General features: G+C 36.9%; 1 protein-coding gene across 2 annotated transcripts in view; it reads left to right on the forward strand.

Annotated features, from left to right (window-relative positions):
• Positions 1-19,548, forward strand: part of CTNNAL1 (catenin alpha like 1) — a 100,737-nt gene that overhangs the window by 19,380 nt on the left and 61,809 nt on the right. For both annotated transcript variants that reach the window (XM_078152658.1, XM_020995689.2), the window contains exon 3: positions 8,529-8,716. In XM_078152658.1, coding sequence (XP_078008784.1) covers positions 8,529-8,716 — 188 coding nt within the window. The remainder of the gene's footprint in view (positions 1-8,528; positions 8,717-19,548) is intronic.

Genomic DNA, 19,548 nt, shown 5'->3' on the forward strand with positions numbered 1-19,548 from the left:
TCTATAATCATCACTCTCAATATATTTGTTTCTTCTCTAATGCTTACAAATATGCTGTAGTCAACCTTTAAAAAAATCTTCACTTGACCCTGTTAACTCGTCAAGTTGTAATCCTATATCTTTCCCTTCCACAACCAAAGTCCTAGTGAAAGCAAGCAGCACTCATTTCCTGGCCTTAACAACTTGACTTCAGCTTCTCTCTCCAAAATTACCAATGAACTTTTGGCTTCTAAATTCATTGGTGTTCTTTTAGTCTTCATCTTGATATCTCTGTGACTTTTGACGCTGTTGACCACTTTCTCCTCCTGGATACCCTCTCTTCCCTTGAAGATACTTTCAAGACACTGCTTTCTTTTGGCTCTCCTTTCACCTCTCCAGTCATTCCTGTTTGGTCTTTTTTGCTAGATCATCATCCATCTTCCCCTAACTCTTAGTGTCACTGAAAGTACTTTGGGGCCCTTTTATCTTCTTGCTATATTCTCTTTCTTTTGGTGAATTCCTCAGCTGCTAGATGTTTAATGATACCTATGAAGATGATGTGTATGTGTTACACACACATGTGTGTACATGTTACACTGCACATAGATGTGTGTCCGTAATGATCTCTATGTAGATGACATGTACACACATATATGCATATACACGTGTCTATACATGTATATATTGATATTATTATATACATAATTTCTCTTGTGAGTTCTAATCCTTAATCACTAAATGAAAAACATCTTCTCTTTGATCGGCATCTCAAACTCAATATATCAAAAATGGAACTCACTCATGACTTCCTTTCCATTCTGGCTCCTTCTGTACCCTTTCCATCCCAAGGAGACTCCTGAGCCAGAGAAATAAGGCCCAAAACACCATCTCCCTTTTTATTACACTCTCCACACAACCCGAATGAGTAATCAGGTGACCCAGAAACACCATCTGTGGAGACTGAATAATACACACTTCTGGTTAAGTTGGCAAGATGAAAGGTTGTAGAGATGCCCAGCTCTCCCACACACACTCCAACAAAACAAAGAGAAACAGAAAAAAGTTCTTCCATTCAGGCCAGAACTACACACACAAAAAAGACAGCCAGCAGAGGCTGGGAGAAGGGTCACAACAGGGCAACCAGTGCAATCCTCTGTAAAAGGTCATGAAGTCTCTAAGTGCTGCTAGAAGGGCCAAACTGGGGAAAATAAGACTAATCAGAAGATAACACCATTCACAAGGAAGACCAAGACAATAAAAGAGTAACTTCAGGACAAATGAAAGCAATATCTTAGATTAAGAAGTGGCCTGGACACAAAGACTTTAAGAATGGCTGGAAGAAATAGGAGACTTCAAGAGAGGCATAAAAAGGTAAACAGGAAAGGAAAAAAAAACATGTTATTCAATAAGGGCAAAGTGTTTACTTCCCTACATGGGAAGATGGTACTTGTAACTCTTGAGAACTATATCTTTATTAAGACATTTAGAAGGGATATACATAGACAGAGGGTGTGGGCATAAATTGATGTGATGATAAAAAACCTAATTAAGTGGTAAAAAGGGATTGTAATGGGAGAAGAGGAAAGAAGGAGGCAGAAAAGGGTAAATTATATCACATGAAGAGGCACAAAGACATATTACAGTAGAGATAAAGAAGGGAGGGAGATGAGTGTTGTTTGAACCTTACTCACATCAGATTTGGCCTAAGGAAGGAATAACATACTCAGGTATAGAAATCTAACTTGCTCAATAGACAGTAGGAGGGGAAAGGGAGGGGGCTGATAGAAGGGAGGGAAGACTGAGAGTGGCGGTGGTCAAAAGCAAAACTCATAGTGAGGAGGGAAAGGGAGAAAGGAGAAATAAAAGCATAAAGGGGGGGGATAGGATGGAGAGCAAGACACAGATAGTAATCATAACTGTGAATGTGAATGGAATGAACTCTCCCATAACACAGAAGCGGATAGCAGAATAGATTAAAAATCATAATCCTACAATATGTTGTTTACAAGAAACACATTTGAAACGGAGGGATACACACAGAGTAAAGGTAAAAGGCTGGAGTAGATATTATGCTTCAGCTGAAGTGAAAAAGCAGAGGTGGTAGCAATCCTGATCTCAGACAAAGCAAAAGCAAAAATAGATCTAATTAAAAGGGATAAGGAAGGAAACTACATCTTGCTAAAAGACACTGTAGACAATGAAGTAATATCATTATATATGCACCAAGTAGTATAGCATCCATATTCTTAGAGGAGAAGTTAAGGGAGTCATAGGAAGAAATAGACAACAAAACTATACTAGAGGGGGACCTCAACCTCTCCCTCTCTGAACTAAATAAATCTAGCCACAAAATAAACAAGAAAAAAGTTAAGGGAGTGAATAGAATTTTAGAAAAGTTAGATATGGTAGACCTCTGGAGAAAATTGAATGGGGATAGAAAGGAATATACCTTCTTCTCAATGGTATATGGCACCTACACAAAAATTGATCATGTAAGGGCATAAAAGCCTCACAATCCAATGAAGAAAGGAAGAAATATTAAATGCATCCTTTTCAGATCATGATGCAATAAAAATTATATGTAATAAAGGGCCATGGAAAGATAGACTAAAAATTAATTGGAAACTAAATAATCTAATCCTAAGGAATGGGTGGGTCAAACAATAAATCATTGAAACAATCAATAACTTCATCCAAGAGAATGACAATAATGAGACAACATACCAAAACTTATGGGATGCAGCAAAAGCAGTTCTTAGGGGAAGTTTTATATTGCTAAATGCTTACATGAATAAAATAGGGAAAGAGAAGATCAATTAATTTAGCATGCAACTAAAAAAGCTAGAAAAATAACATTAAAAATCCATAATTAAATACCAAATTAGGAATACTGAAAACTTAAAGAGAGACTAATAAAATTGAAATCAAGAAAACTATTGAACTAATAAATAAAACAAAGAAGAAAACCAAATTACCAGCATCAAAAAATGAAAAGAATGAATTCACCACTGATGAAAAGGAAATTAAAACAATAATTAGGAACTATTTTGCCCAACTGAGTGCCAATAAATTTGACAATCTTAGTGAAATGGATTAATACTTACAAAAATATAAATTGCCCAGATTAACTGAAGAAGAAATAAAATACTTAAATAACACCATTTCAGAAAAAGAAACTGAACAAGCCATAAATGAACTTCCTAGGAAAAAAATCTCCAGGGCTAGATGGATTTACAAGCAAATTCTATCAAACATTTAAAGAACAATTAATTCCAATACTATATAGACTATTTGGGAAAATAGGTGAAGAAGGAGTCCTACCAAATTCTTTTTATGATACAAATATGGAACTGATACCTAAACCAGAAAGAGTCAAGACAGAGAAAGAAAATTATACACTGATTTCTCTAAGGAATATAGATGCAAAAAATTTTAAATAAAATACCAGCAAAAAGATTACAGCAACTTATTATGAGAATAATACACTATGACCAGGCAGGATTTATACCAGGAATGCAGGCCTGGTTCGGTATTAGAAAAACTATTAGCATAATTGACCATATCAACAACACAACTAACAGAAATCATATGATTATCTCAATACATGCAGAAAAAGCATTTGACAAAATACAACACCCATTCCTATTGAAAACCCTAGAGAGCATAGGAATAAATGGAGTCGCAAGGGAATTAATGAAAAAAAAAGTGGCAAGGAAGGGGGCCTAGCAGTACCAGATTTCAAATTACGCTACAAAGCAGTAAGCATCAAAACAATTTGGTGCTGGTTAAGAAATGGGTTGATCAGTGGAGCAGATTAGGTACACAATATACAGAAGCAATGGAACACAGTAGCTTGAATGTTTGGGAAACCCCCAAATCCCAGCCTTTGGAGTGAGAACTCACTATTTAACAAAAACCACTAGGAAAATTAGAAAGTAGTATGAGAAATTAAGTGTAGACCAACATCTCATACTGTATATACCAAGATAAGCTCCAAATGGGTACATCACTTAGACATAAAGAATAATACTATAAAGAAATTAGAAGAAGAAGGAAGAAATTGCTTGTCAGATCTACGGATAGGAGAAGAGTTCATGACCTAATAAGATGTAGGGAGGATCACAGAAGGGAAATTGACAATTTTCCATGTATAAAGTTTGAAAGTTTTTGCAGAAATAAAATCCAGCTAAATTTAGAAAGGAGGCAGATAATGGGGGGGGGAATCTTGTAGCAAATTTCTCCAATAAAATCCTAATTTTTAAGCTATTAGGAACTGATTCAAATTTGTAAGAATTGATAAATGGCTAAAGTATATGAACAGATAGTTTTCAGATGAAAAAATCCAAGCTATCAATAGCCAAAAAAAAAATGCCCTAAATCACTACTAATTAGAGAAGTACAGAATAAAACAACTCTGGGTATGTACCTCATACTCATCAGATTGACAAAGTTGACCAAAAAAGGAAAATGACAAATGCTAGACGGGCTGTGGGAAAACAGGCATATTAATACACTGTTGATAGAGCTGTGAACTGGTCTAGCCATTTAACTGTTGGAAAGCCTTTGACCCAACTTCACCCCAACTAAGTCTCCACAACCCCAAAAAAATCAAAGAAAAAGAAAAAGGACCTATGTGTACAATCTATAGAACAAGAGAGCAATCTATACAATAACAACAATATTGTAGGGACAAACAATTTTGAAAGACTTAGAAACTCTGATCAGTACATTGAATAACCATGATTCCAGAGTACTCATGATGAAACATGCTGCCCTCCTTCTGATAAAGAATTAAGAATGCAAATTGAGACTTTTTTTCCCCAGGGGTGGTTTGGGGCGGTGGTGTTTCAGGGGAATTGTCAATGCAAAAATTTTCTTAGCAGTTTTATATTTCTTGTTTTCTTAGTTGGTGAAGGGGCTGTAGGAGAGAGGCATATCTTTATTTGAAAAAAATTTATTTTAAAGAATAGAAGAAATGAAGCATAAGTGCTGTAAGGCAGATAATGCAAGTGTTAACCATATTTTCACAGACTCTCAGAGTTGGAAGAGACGTCAGAGGCCATCTGGTGATTCTCATTCAGCCCACACCTGAACAAGAATTCCCTTCCACATCCTCTCTGACAAGTCATCATCCAACCTCTGCTTTCAGACCCCCTCCTGATGCAGCTTATTCTATTTTTGCATATTTCTAATTCTTCAGGATTACTTTCTTTATATAAAGCCTAAATTTGCCTTTGTAACTCCTATCTATTGGCCCTCTGGAACCAGCAGCACAAGTCTAATTCCTTTTCTACACCTTGGCCCTTCGTATACATGAAGGCTTTCCCTAGTTCTCCAGATCTTTTCTTCTCTAGGCTAAATATCCTCAGTTCCTTGCCTAACCAGAGTGTAGTACAGCAGAACTCTCACTCCTAATGAGGAAAGACATAGAGTGATTTATCCAAAGTCATGTAACTAATAAGAGGAACTAATAATAAGGAAATTAATAAGCCCTGAATTGTGGTTTGAAGATTCTTCCTACTGTGTTCTTTTATTGGCATGAATCACTTCTAAAAGTATGCAGCCCAGACAGACTTTAACAACAAACTTCAATAGCAAACTGTAGCAGGCATTTTCTAGAACATCTCTTATTGTGAAGTTCACAGCATGTTAAGTACTAAAGAGGATACAAAGATTAAATCAGACATAGTCCCTGCTTTCATGGAGGTCACAATCATATTAATATGATGGTTATGGTGTTCTTCGTGACCCCACACCTATACTGTCCATGAGCTTTTCTTGGCAAAGATATTAGAGTGATTTACCATTTCCTTCTCCAATGCCATTTACTTCAATGAGGGTATAACACATATTAACATATAATATTAATACTTTAATACAAAAATAATACATGATAAATGTATAAGAACAGTGCAAAGTAGGGACTACATAAGGTCCCCATGGAGAAGTAGTGTAGTTTGACTGTACCATGGAAGAAAGAGTAATATGAGATTAAACTGGCAATATAGAGTGAACTCATATTTTGGTGTGCTTGAATGTCAGGAATTTGAACTTTATCCAGTAGTAGTACTCATTGAGGAGTTTTGAGGAAAGGAGTGACACAATTAGGTCTTTGTCAAAAGAAGGGTAGAAGGATAGAGAGACTGGAAATGGGAAGATAAGTCAGATGTATATTTTAATAGTCCTCATGGATAACAATGAAGGCATGTATTAGAAGGTCAGTAATGGGACTAAAAAGAAAGAAGTTGGTACTAGGGATATTAAAGCGGTAGAATCTCAACACACGACAACTGATTAGATATGAGAGGATATGAGAGGGAAAAGAGATTTACTCCAAGCTTTTGAATGTGGAAGATTGTAAATATTGGTACTACAGAAAAATGGAAGTCATAAATCAAGATGAGTTTTAGGGAAAAGATAATTTTGGGTTTGAACATGTTTAGTTGAAGGTACTGGTTGGGACAGCCTTATCAGTTTTAGTTCTTATATTTTCCTGTAGATATAGCAGGTATGATATTTGAAGCTAAATAGCTAATGAAACCAGGAAATACCTAGAAACTTGCTTTCTTTAACAAGTCTCTTTTAAAGGAAAATGATATGTGATATTCATTGTATAGCATTGTGCAGGAATCCAGTATAGAGCTGCTTCAAATCTTTGTAGGGGTCATGGTATCTTTTCTAACATGGAGTATATGGCATAGTGGAATAATAGCCTGGTCCAGTGACCTGGGAGAGTTATGATCAGAAGTTTCTTTTTGACAAGCTTAGATCAGCACTGTAAACTTTTTTTTTTTGAGTTCTTGGATTTCTGCATTGTTTGTGGTATTACTGAATATTTAAATAGCTACTGTCATACTGTCATTTTATTCATATTCCAGTCTGTTGTTGTTATTTTTTTTAATATTGTTACCCAAATCCTTCAAAGGTTCATCCTAGATCCATAGCAGCACAAATCAGAAAGATTGCTGACCACGCAAGTTTTTGCATTGGAATGTCACCTCATTTCTCTGACCAAAGCCTGAGTGTTCTCTCAAATTTTCCCCACTCTCCCCCAAGCTCCTTTCTGAAAGAAGACCCAGTGCAAAGTGGCCTTTTCTTTGTATTTTCTATTTGGTGAATGGACCACTTAGGGAAAAATAGGAGTTTAAATGTTAACAGAATGATTTGGGTTAAAGGCAAGGGATAGTGGATTATTTTCAGTACTGTATTCAAGAAAAAAAATAGCACAGCTAGGAGCCTCTGACATTCTATCATGTTTTAAATGGTCTGTTCATAAAATTCCCTTTTTCAGTTTGTAAGAATGTTCATCTAACACAAGAAAATGCTGTAAATATTTGTAACAACATTTTTTTACCTGGCCAAAAAAAAAGGGTTTTTGGGAACAAGTTAAAGTATAAAGTGGTTTTATATAAAAATATCAGTTGTCTTGTATATTTTGATAAGCAATAGTACTAGCTTTCATTTGTAAAGCAGTTTGTGGCATTGGAGGAAAAAAGGATTCCATATCTGTTAAAATGACTTATGTTATAAATGCAAAGACAAGATAAAATATTAAAGAAACATTTTCTAAAAAAAATAAAAATAAAGGAAAATGATAAATGTTGGAAGGGATGTGAGAAAATTGGGACACTAATGAACTGTTGATGGAGTTGTGACCAGGTCCAAAGGGCTATAAAATTATGCAGACTCTTTGATCCAGCAATACTACTACTAGGTCTTTATCTCAAAGAAATCCAAAAAAGGGGAAAAGAACCTATTTTTAAATATTTATAATAACTTTTTTTGTAGTAGCAAAGAATTGGAAATTGAGGGGATGCCCATCAATTAGGGAAAAGCTGAACAAGTTGTAGCAGATCATTGTGATAGAACACTATTGTGCTACAAAAATGATGAGCAGGCTGATTTCAGAAAAACCTGGAAAGATTTACATGAACTGATGAAAAGTGAAATGAGCAGAACCAGGAAAACATAGTACATAGTAACAGCAATATTGTATGATGACGTGAATGACTTAGCTATTCTCAGCAATACAGTAGTCCAAGACAGTTCCCAAGGACTCATGATGAAAAATGCTATCCACCTCCAAAGAAAGGACTGATGGAGTCTGAATGTAGATTGAAGCATACTATTTTTCATTTTGTTTTTATCATCTTTTTTTGTTTTCCTTTGAGTCTGTGTCTTCTTTTACAATGTGACTGATATGGGCATATGTTTTGAATGATTCCACATGTATAACCTATATCAAATTGCTTGCCATCTTAGGGAGGGATAAGGGGGGGAGGGAGAAAATTTGGAATTCAACATTTTAAAAAATGAATATTAAAAATTGGCTTTACATGAAATTGATGAAAAAATAAAATTATTTTTAAAGTCTCTTAAAAACATCTTTTGATACTCACTTTTTAATCATCTTCCTCATAAATATAGGTTAGAAGATGTACAGATCCATGATTCCCAGGACAGTATAATATTACTGACTCTGATTTAAATGTTAAGTATATACTTACCTTTTAAAAATAGTTTTATTTTTATTTGGGTTTTCTTGACAGGAGAAACAATTGCAGAACTTACAGATGTAACCAGCTTGAATAATGCAGAATCTGATGGGCAAATAACAATTTTTACAGACAAAACAGGAGTCATAAAAGCTGCAAGGTTACTTCTTTCTTCTGTGACAAAAGTGCTATTACTGGCAGATCGAATAGTTATTAAACAAATAATAACTTCAAGAAACAAGGTATTTGACTATTCTACTCATTTTTACAAATACAGCTATGAGAATTGTTCATAAAGTTTCTAGGGTTAGTTAATGGTGTATAGTATAGCATAATCTATAGTAAATTAATTTTTTCACTAGCACAATATTTTCTTTGGCATGAGTGATAACCAAGTGAAGTGGGTCAATCATAACAGTGATTCAGTGTACCTTTCATTAAACAATGGTTACTCTCCTTCATTATGTGTGGTCTCCTAATAAAAAATGTACTGTGATCAGAGGTGTGCTGGTTAATTAAACATTTCATTGCATATTGAGATATCATTAATATCTTTGGGAATATTCTACTTGATTGTTTCAAGTGATGTAGATATATCTTCCTTTCTCTTGAATATTCTACTTGATTGTTTCAAGTGATGTAGACATATCTTCCTTTCTCTTCCAGCTAGGTTTGCAGAATTGCTCCACAGCTCTAAGATTGTTGCTGGCACAAGTACATTTGTGATGGCCTACACCATTCACAAACTGTTTGCCCTAGTAAAATTAGCATTATGTTATTTTCTCTGCCATTAATGGTTAGATACTTTTGTATGGTGGGTTTTTTTAAGCCTTCAGGGAGCAAGCATTGATTCATAAACATGGCACACAAACTTGTGTGTATGTGTGTGTGTGTAAATCACTCATTACCATCCCTGGTTTTAAATAGCTATACTTGAAAAACAAATCTCCACTTGACACTGACCATTATAAGAGTTTGGTATGAAAGAAACATACACACGCAAAGACTGCCAGACTGAGATTCTGTGGCATAGTTGAATTGAGTACCCAGGTTGTGACCCAGAACAATTCACCTTCTCTGGCTTCATTTCCCTATCAGTAAAAGGAGGGGGTTGGACGAGATGATCTCTAAGGTCCTCTTTGATTCTTACACTTGGTGATAGGGTGAATGCAGATATCTCCTATAATGTCAACAACTAATTCAAAAAAAGTGTGAATGACACATTTTTCATTTTAATCTGTATTACTAATATTTTCCTCTGTCACCTTAAGTCCAAACAACAACAACTGGATCTCATTCGAGCTGGTTTTAACATACCCCTTAACTGAAATCAAGTTTTTGAACACACAAAAAATTTTCTTTTGAAGAAATAGTAATACCTTAAATGTTTATAATAAAGCCAATTTGTTGAAATTCTGGAGGACAAAGGCAGAAGACCAGTTAAATGTGCAGTGAACACTTGCCCATTTTGACAACTGATGAAGACATTGAATGAGAGTTCTGGGACACATGAGCAAAGATATGGAACACTAGACATTTTTTCTGATTCCCACAACTTCCCAGACCTCTCCAAAACAGAAATTATGTGCCAAAGATAAAGCAGCGTCAGCTGTTTCCATAGTCTAAGTAACACCCATAATCCAAAAGAAGGTTAAACAAAAACCAAGAACTGATGCTCACTGACAGAGTTCACTTAGCACCCCTCCTCCCTCCCGTGCTACAGGTAGTGAGACTGCATCAGCAGACCCAAGGACATGATACAAACTTACATCAAAACCCACCCCTGCAACCCAGTCTCATCCCTCTATCTTTACAGTGCCACGGAGACTGCAGTGCTGCCTGTGGAAGTTTGCTTCAGCCTTGACAGCCAGGTTGACCACAGCCCTTTAGGAGCAAAATCCTTCTGGGAGCTGCAACCCAGAAGCACCATTGTGGCAGTTCTAAACTGGCAGTGACAAGGAAAATAAGCCCTAAACTGCTAGTGCCAGGCCAGAGAACTGAGGAACAGAGAGAGTAGGACAGGTCATCAGGTCAGGACACTATGTATAGAGGTAGGGCGGCTGTGTGGCACTCTGCCAAACCTGAAGGAAAGAACACAAAAGTCAGCTGGGTCAGAGACCTAGGCTGGTGAATAGTGAATTGCCCAGTGTGGGAGAAGGCTGAGACGCTTTGAGATTCAGTCCCAAGGAAACTACAATCAAAAGGGAGGGAGTCAGGAAGTGATTAATAAGAAAAATAAGGAGGGGAGAGAAGACTGAAAGTACCAAAGATTTCAGGAATAAAAAATTAAAAGACCTTGAACAAAAACAGATAAACAGTAACAGCAGAAGTAAATATGGCCTCTAGGTAAACAAGTTCAGGCATCTATGAATAAATACTGCAAAATAAAGGAAAATGATCTAATACTTGATGAGACAAAGGACCCTGTGGAAGTTGAAGAGAACATGGAACCACAACACACTATTCCTGAGTGGTTTAAAAAAGAAATAAGAATTCTGAGTGCAGAATTTATGTCCTGCACAGCAAATGAACAGAATAGAAAAACTTGAATCTGCAATGGCAAGCCTCACAAAAGAAAGAAAAGAATGTAAATATGCAGAAGTAAAGGAAATCTTAGAAGAGAAGCCAAAAAAAATTAAAAGAAGATATTCTCACAATGCAAGCAAAACATGCTGATCTGGAAGACAGGGTATGCAGAGATGACCTAAATATCATAGGTCTCAAAACAATAGGACAGGACGAAAAAGCCTTACCACCATAATGAAGGAAATAAAAAAAAAAACTACCCAGAACTTCTAAACATAGAAAATGAAATTCCAGTTGAAAAAATTCACTGATTACCTCCAAAAACCAAACCAAACAAACAAACAAACAAAAAAAGGTTGGACACATGGTGGTTAGATTTAACAATTCAATTTAGAAACAAGTTCTGTAAGCCATCAGGAGAAAGACCTTCAAATACAAAGAAAAAGGCATTCAAATAACTCCAGTCTTTTCTGCACCTATTAGGAAAAAGAGGAGGGAATGGAATAATATGTTTCAAAAAGCAATGAAGCTCAGAATGCAGCCCAGGGATCTGAGCTTAACTATACAGGACAAAAATGGATGTACAATAATGAAGAAGAATTTCAAACCTTTTTAGAAAGAAGGCAGAACTAAAGAGATTATTTGCCTGTTGAACACCCCAAACAGCAGACATTCAGGAGGAGTGAATAAATGCAACAGGCAGGGACAGTAACAGCAACAGAGTGACAACAGAGAGACAAGTAAAGATTTCTTTCTAAATGTATACAAGGAGATGGGTGAAGGCAGAATTCTGGTAGAGGTAATAGTGAAGAAGCTGGGGGTATTAGGACAAAACATGGCAACACCCTGTCTGTAGGTGAATGTTTCTTTTGTGGGACTATGTTACAACATGGGAGGTTTCATAGAAGTGGGGGGTGGGGAGTAGGGTGATAGAGAGGAGTGATGGGCTGGGGTTAGATTGAGGGCTGGTAATGTGGGGAAGGTGACCTTTGTAGTCTCACAAAGAGAAGAGCCTGAAGGGGAGTGGGTGAAGAGGAATTGGGAAAGATTAAAGAGGGAAGGAAGGAAGGAAGCCTTACTTTGGGTGAGGTTCCAATAATTAATGCTCCTATGGGTGAAGAGAGGTGGTTAGCAAAGGGAGATGAGGACCTTACACTGGATGAGGCCTAGGGGGTTTGGCGCTTGAAAAGTCGGTTGTGTCCTAGGAGGGCGTACATTGGAACCCCTGGTGGCAGCTACCTTTTGGGGGAGTGGGAGAGCATGGCCACAGGGAGATTTACAAGCAAATGTAGGGGGAAAAAGTCAACAAGAGAAAGTATGGATCAGTGGTGGCCTGCATAATCATGGACTTGGTGGGAGAGTGCCCTACTATGGGGCAGTGTCCTTTCTAACATCTGCAATAATTGGCATTGTTCTGGGAACGAGACACTGGGGAAAACGGAATCTGTACGGCAAGTCCTATAAGGGAGTAGCAGAAAGCGCCTAGAGGGCAGAGCCTAGAACAGATACTTTGGAAGCTTTAATTACATGAAGTATAGGAGGGAAAAGAGGGAGAGTAGATAATTACAGGGGTCATGAATTAGAGAATGAGCATCTAGAATAAACAGAAAGAGAATATGGATAAGGAAGAGAGTAAAAAATCCGTTTGGAAAGGAGTACAGAAAATGAAATTTCAAAACTAAGGAACTAGACTAGTTGAAGGGGAAATCTACTTGACTAACTGAAAAGAAAAAAGAGAAGGAAGAAATATATAGCCAGATAAAAGGAAGAAAGAAAAAGGAACCACAAAATCATAAAGGGAAAATAGTGTTAAATAAGAAGAGAAGATCGGGGTGAGGAGAAGAGAGCCAGTGGGAACAGGGCTTCCTTAAAAAAAGATTAAAGTAGCTGAAGGAACATAATACTACTTTTACAGCGGAAGAGGGAACTTGAAACCGAAAAGCTTCTGCACAGATAACATTAATGCATATAAGATAAGAGTAGATGTGGTCAAATGGGGGGAGAAATCTTTGTATTAAATTTCTCTGATGAGGGTTTTGTATCCTATCTATCTAACAGTCAATATTGGAATGGTTGTGGAAAGATAGGCACACTAATACATTGTTGATAGAGCTATGAAGTGATATGACCATTTTGGAAAGAAATTTGAAATCAGAATTTGAAGCCAGAGACTCCATTACTGGGCTTATACCTCAAGGAAGCCATTGATAAGAAAAAAAAAGTCTCCATATATACCAAAATATTCATAGCAGCACTTTTTGTGATAGCTGAGAATTGGAAGCAAAGTAGATGTCCATCAATTAGGGAAAGGCTAAACAACTTGTGGTACATGCATGTAATGGAATATTGCTATGCTAATAGAAATGATATGTGTGATGAATACATAGAAGCATGGAAAGATCTATATGAACAGATACAGAATGAAGTAGGTTGAGCCAAGAAAACAATATACACAGTACTACAACAATGTAAATGGAAAGAACAAACCACACTAAAAAGCCAAAAGTAAATATAACAAAACTATTAAGATCAAGTAGGACTCAAATGAAGAGATATGAGAAGATACTTCTAACCTAACCCTTTGTAGAGGTGAGAAGTCCAGATGTGTTACACATGTATATCAAACAGTTGTGCTGACTTTTTTTTATCCTCTCCAAAAAATACTGTTTGTCATATGAGATGGTTCTTGGGGAAGGGCAGCAAGATGGATACATGGGATACTATGATAATGTAAAAAACAGCATATATCAATTAAAAACTTATTTTAAAAAAACATTGATTGAATCAACACTTTTATTCAAGACAGAAGCAAAAATTTGTCTTAATTGGAACTATACTTACCATTTATTCATGATGATAAAATTTGTGTATGCTGGGTTCCCAAACATTGATGGATAATCATAAAACTTGGAGAATTGCCTATAGATCTATTTTGTTCAACAGAACTGAACTGAAAATTTGCCTTGCCTTGACCACGTTGTGATAGGTGATGAAACTGTAATCTTTGTGTCTGTCCATCCAATAGAACCTTCCAGGGGTCACTATGAACCACAAAGTTGAAGGTTGCCTCAGCTGGCAAGGTGGTGGCAATATATTTTGGAGATCAACATTTTTTGCATGTTGAATTCGTTTAAACAAAATTACATCTAGTGAGGTCAAAATAATTGTCAAGAACAGCATTCTGGGTGATTTATAGCAGGCCTAATGTTCTTGTATCATAGTTTGTCACACTGAGACATGACTAATAATGGGAGAAGACTGGAAAAAGGGTTTGGGATCCTGAAGTTCTAACTGGTCAGGAAGGGTCTATATAATGAGGAACAGTGAAACTGATTCAAGTCTGAAAGGCCAGACAGTCTAAAAAAACAGTTTGAGTCAACAGGTTTAAATTCTTACCTTAACACAGAAACTGTTTAACTCCTTCTTCAAGAACCTGCTGGGTGTGGGTAGTTTGGTACTTGGAGACATTGATTATAGTCAGAGGCCCACAGGTGATTCTTGCCTCTATATGAGTTGGGGATAAAGGTGCTAGAATTGTCTCATAGTATCTCCCATCAGGAGGTGTGCTTACCCTTTTCTTTAGGTCCCTAGATTGTTAAAATACCTCTGAAGGAAGACCAGATTTTTGCAAGAGTATGAATTTGTTCCATTTTTCCCTAATATTGATCTTTGGTAATTTATTCCTCCCAGTCAGATAAGAGAAACATCTCTAAATCCCCTTGCATTTTAGGATACAGTGCACAAGATATTCTTTGAACAATCAGCAAATGAATAGGAGGACTGATGTAGCCAGAGCAAGGATTATCCTAGTCGAGTTTGAGAAAGAAGATCCGGAACACCAAGTAAATCTTGAGTCAGTCAGGTTGTATAAACTTAGTGATAAAGTTAAGAGAATTTTCTGTACAACAAAATAAATGTAGAGTTAATGGTCATATTGGGCAGGGAGCATGATTAGTTGGATGGTATCCAACAAATTCTTGTTTCTTTTGGAAAATAAGGGTTCTGCTTAGTGTTGGCAGATTGCCTGGCCCTTTTCATCTTGTTTGAACTTCACAGTCTGTTGGTTCAAGTAGATATTTATTGTGTACAGGTGATCTCCCCAAAAACAATAGCCAGAACTGGTGTGACAGACTCACACAAAAGATCGAAAGATGGTAGATTTAGTGCTGGAAAGTTATCTAGTCCAACCGTCTTCATTTTACAGATGAGGAAAACAGGTACAGGAAAGTTACATGACCTGCTCAAAATCACACAAGTAGTAACTGAGAGAACTAGGATTTGAACCTAGGTCCTCTTCTTTCCACTATACCACCCAATAGAATCCCAGAGTTGAAAGGAACTTCATCAATTGAGTTCAACTCCTATCTGAACATGATTCTCCTACAACATTTCAAGTAATCCAGGCTGCTAGATTATCTCCAGGATAGATAGGAAGAGGCAGGCTTTAGGCTTGTTGCTAGTTAAATTCAACAAAGGTAGACTGTGACATGTTTTCTGAGCAAGATAACATTTTATTAATGGGCACTGCCTGCTAATAGAATGAGTGGGCATATCCCTTTTAATGGTTTTTGGGGAGTAATTAACAAAGAATAGGACTTCAAAGGTGGGGAAAAATACAGTTGGTTATAGAGTTGGTACCATTGTGATGGTTGAGGACAACATGATTGGTTACAGAGTTGAGGTGTGGGGAACAATGTGATTGGTTGGAAGTTGGGACTGATGGCCTAGCAACAACCCTTCTGTGGCTAAGAAATGTTCATTATTTGAGTCCACTTGCAAGGTAAGAGATAATGAACCAGACTTCTTCAGATAGTAAACCAGACATCCATAAATCTGACAGATAAACTATTCCATGCTCTCTTAATTTGCTTATGGTATCACCCTTTATGTGTAAATCATGTACTCATTTTCACCTTATTCTGGTATACAGTGTGGGATATTGGTCTATACCTTGTTTCTGCCATACTGTTTTCTACTTTTCCCAGCATTTTTTGTCAGATCATGAGTTTTTGTTCCAAAAGCTTACATCTTTGGGCTTATCATTTACTAGATTACTATGGTTATTTAATATAATGTAATTTGTACCTAATCTATTCCACTAATCCATCACTCTATTTCTCGGCCAGTATCAGATTGTTTTGATAATTACTGGTTTATAATGGTTTGAGATCTGGTTCAGCTAGACCACCTTCTTTCACATCATTGATTCCCTTGATATCCTTGAGATTTTGTTCTTCCAGATGAATGTTATTTTTTCTAGCTCTATAAGATAATTTTTTGATAGTTTAATCAGTATGGCACTGAATAAATTACTTTAGGTAGAATTGTCATTTGTATTATTTACTAAGTCTACCCATGAACAGTTAATATTTTTCCAGTTGTTTAGATCTGACCTTATTTGTGTGAAAAGTGTTTTATATTTGTATTCATATAGTTCTTGAGTTTGTCTTGGCAGATAGACTCCCAAGTATTTTATATTGTCTGCAGTCAGACCATAGCTATTTAAAATGTAAGCTGCAACATATTTTTTTTCTTCACTTTGAAACTTCACTGATATCACTTTAAATCAGTTTCTTTCTAATCAGCAAAATGACCTTCCTCTCTTGGCTGCAAAGCAATAAATCTGTCTATAGCATTGACAGGTTCTTAACTTCCTTAAAACAAATTCCAAAGAATATTAACTCAAGACCCACTCAGATATTTTAGCATTTATAAGAACATTCAAACTACAATTTAGAGATTCACAGTAGAGAGCATAAAATTTAGTCACAAACCAATTGTGTCCAAATCTATAAGCTGTAACCTTTTAATACAAATAGGACATATAACAAACACAAAACAGAACACACAAAATTATTCCCAACAGGGTACTTACCACATTCTCTTCCCTGGAGATCTGACTGGTTAGTGTTCAGGTGAAGAGCAACAGATTCCCTAATAGAAAACTCTCCCTTTGTGGAAAAAAAAATTCACTGGGGCCCAGAAGAGGGGAACGATTCTCCCTGATCCCACCCCTGCCATAAACTGTTGTGAGCGAAATTCAGCAGTAGTAGAGGCACATTTTTTATTAACAGGGTTTCTGCCTACCAATAGAATGGGAAAATGTTTTGCCTTATTTAGCCAAAAGACTGAGCATAAGGACAGTTTCCCTTTTAGAGTTTTTAGGGAGTAAAGGAAAAGAATAGGACTTTGAAGATGTGGAAAGAATACAATTGGTTACAGAGTTGTAAGCATCATGGGGGTGAGGAAAACATGATTGGTTGCAGAGTTGAGGTGTGGGAAACAATATGATTGGTTGGAAGTTGAGAATGAGGGCCTAGCAACAACCCCCTCCTTCCCTCCTGGGACTAAGAAATGTTCATTATCTGAATCCATCTGCAAGGTCAGAGATAATGAACCAGACTTCTTTGGATAGCAAACCAGACATCCTTGAAGAATAGTTTGGTGGTATAAAAATACTAGACTAGACTCCCTGGTGTCCTCATGTATTCCTCAAGGATAGCACATTTCCATGAGGCAAGAAGAGAACACTATTTAGCAGGAGAACAAATGTCTGCACTAAGTTCACAGACCATTTCTTAGGTGGATTACAGGACAAAATCAATGAATTATAGATAGGATCAATAAAAAAAAAATGATGTGCAATCAATTTAACCCTCTCAGGCCTCAGTTAATTTCAATAGGGAAGGTAGAGTATCACCCTGGGGCAAGTGACTGGATTTTGCTTTAGTCCTGGCTTTGTGGAACTTAAGCTCCTTTAGGGGCTTATGCTATGTCTGGATTCTTATGTTCAATGATCTGCATCTGGAAATAGGCAGGATTTCTTAGGATCATAGGATTTGGAACTAAGCAGGACCTGAAAGATCATCCCTGCTTTACCTACCTTGTCAAGTGGCTGGGAGTATCAAGTAAGGTATATGAAAGTTCTTTTTCATGTTCTTGAACCATGTGCAATTCTAAGGTTTTTATTTATTATCCTTGTTAGGGTAGGAAAGGACCTTAAGAAGCAACTTAGCCCATCAGTACAAGGCAGCATTCAAACCATTCCCAGGAACACAACCACTTGTCCTGCACTTTACAAATATTCAGTTCTTTCCTTCCCCACCCCTAATCCACACCCCTGCTCTTTCTGTTCAGATTATCCACCTGAGGATAGAAGAAGTTGAGGGGAGGGTCAAGGGGAGACTCTTATTTGTGAAGACCTAGAGGACTTTGTGCCTGTGTAATAAATTCTAACTTTTCCTATAGCTTTTGAAAAATTGCACTGACTCTAGCAATGAGTGTGGCTGCTACTACAGACCTCTAATCTGGGCATAACTGTTTCAGAATGCTTCTTAATTCTGTGCATTCTGACAAGTGGAGGATTATCAGTATGTTCCTGCAGGCTAGCTATGTAGTGTTTTACACAAACCCCAGTTCCTTGCCATTGTACTGTTGTGATAAAACTGACTAGGATTGAAGTCATGGTAATCTTGGGGCAATATATACCTTTGTCTCATTTAAGAACAGCTTCCTAGGAAGTCAGAAATTGGTATGCACCTGCTTTTTTCCATTAACAGTTATGTAGCAAATGGATCCTATGGCAAGATTGTGGGATTTGCGCAGAAAATGTTGGTTCCCTGCTGTAGATCAAGAGAGATGTAGGTATCGTATCCTTATGCGTGTGGGAGGTATTGTCCCCTTTCCCATTCATAGCATACCTTTTCATTTTGGTTTCCAGAGACACAGGTAAGAATAAAGTTAAACTGTTCAAAATAGACAGGGCCCACCAGTCTCGGTAGGTATTTAGTTAGGTGATGATTTGGAGGTGTACTTGATTTCAGTAGTGTGTGTACTGATAATGTGGCCAACCTTTAAAAGTAGCTTTTATTTCTGAAAGTTCTCTGATCCAAATAGTTATGTTTCTACTCCACAATAGTCATTTGATAGGATATAAAGTGAGTTTTATGAAGGATGATTGTGTAATTAGAGCCCATTTAAAAGACATGCTTTTTTTTTTAGTTAAATCACATTAGGAGCCATAATTTTTGGAAAAACTTAATTTAAGCACAGCTAGGTTTTGTTGTTTCAGAGAAATTAATGCACCGTATGCAAATGGATTGGTGTTTTTTGGTTCATAGTAATGGATACCTTGGGGCACAAAGCCTCTGAGAATTCCAGCTGAGGCGAGAGCTACAGGTATATACTACATCCAGGCACTGACCAACACTGACTGTTGGAGCAGTGTCTGGAAATTACTGTAAGACCAAAGTCAGAGGGAAGACATTAGCGCCCTGAAGCATCAAAGGAGTTTCCCCTCCTTGCACATGCCTTGGCTACATCAGTCCCTCTCCTCATAAGCATCCTGGCCACACATGATCTTTACATATCTTTCCCACTATTTGTGACCTTTATGTGTGTTTATCTCTCCCTAATAATGTTCAGTGTATTTGTGGGATGTGCCCCAGGTTTATGGGGGAGATATTTTGTTATTACTTTCTTACTATGTTATTTAAATGCCATTACTTCGAGCTAATTGCAGCCTTTGACTGTTAAAGGTAAACACATT

Source organism: Phascolarctos cinereus, unplaced genomic scaffold (genome assembly GCF_003287225.1).
Source record: "Phascolarctos cinereus isolate Bilbo 61053 unplaced genomic scaffold, phaCin_HiC Scaffold_4;HRSCAF=312, whole genome shotgun sequence".
Taxonomy (NCBI): Eukaryota; Metazoa; Chordata; class Mammalia; order Diprotodontia; family Phascolarctidae; genus Phascolarctos; species Phascolarctos cinereus.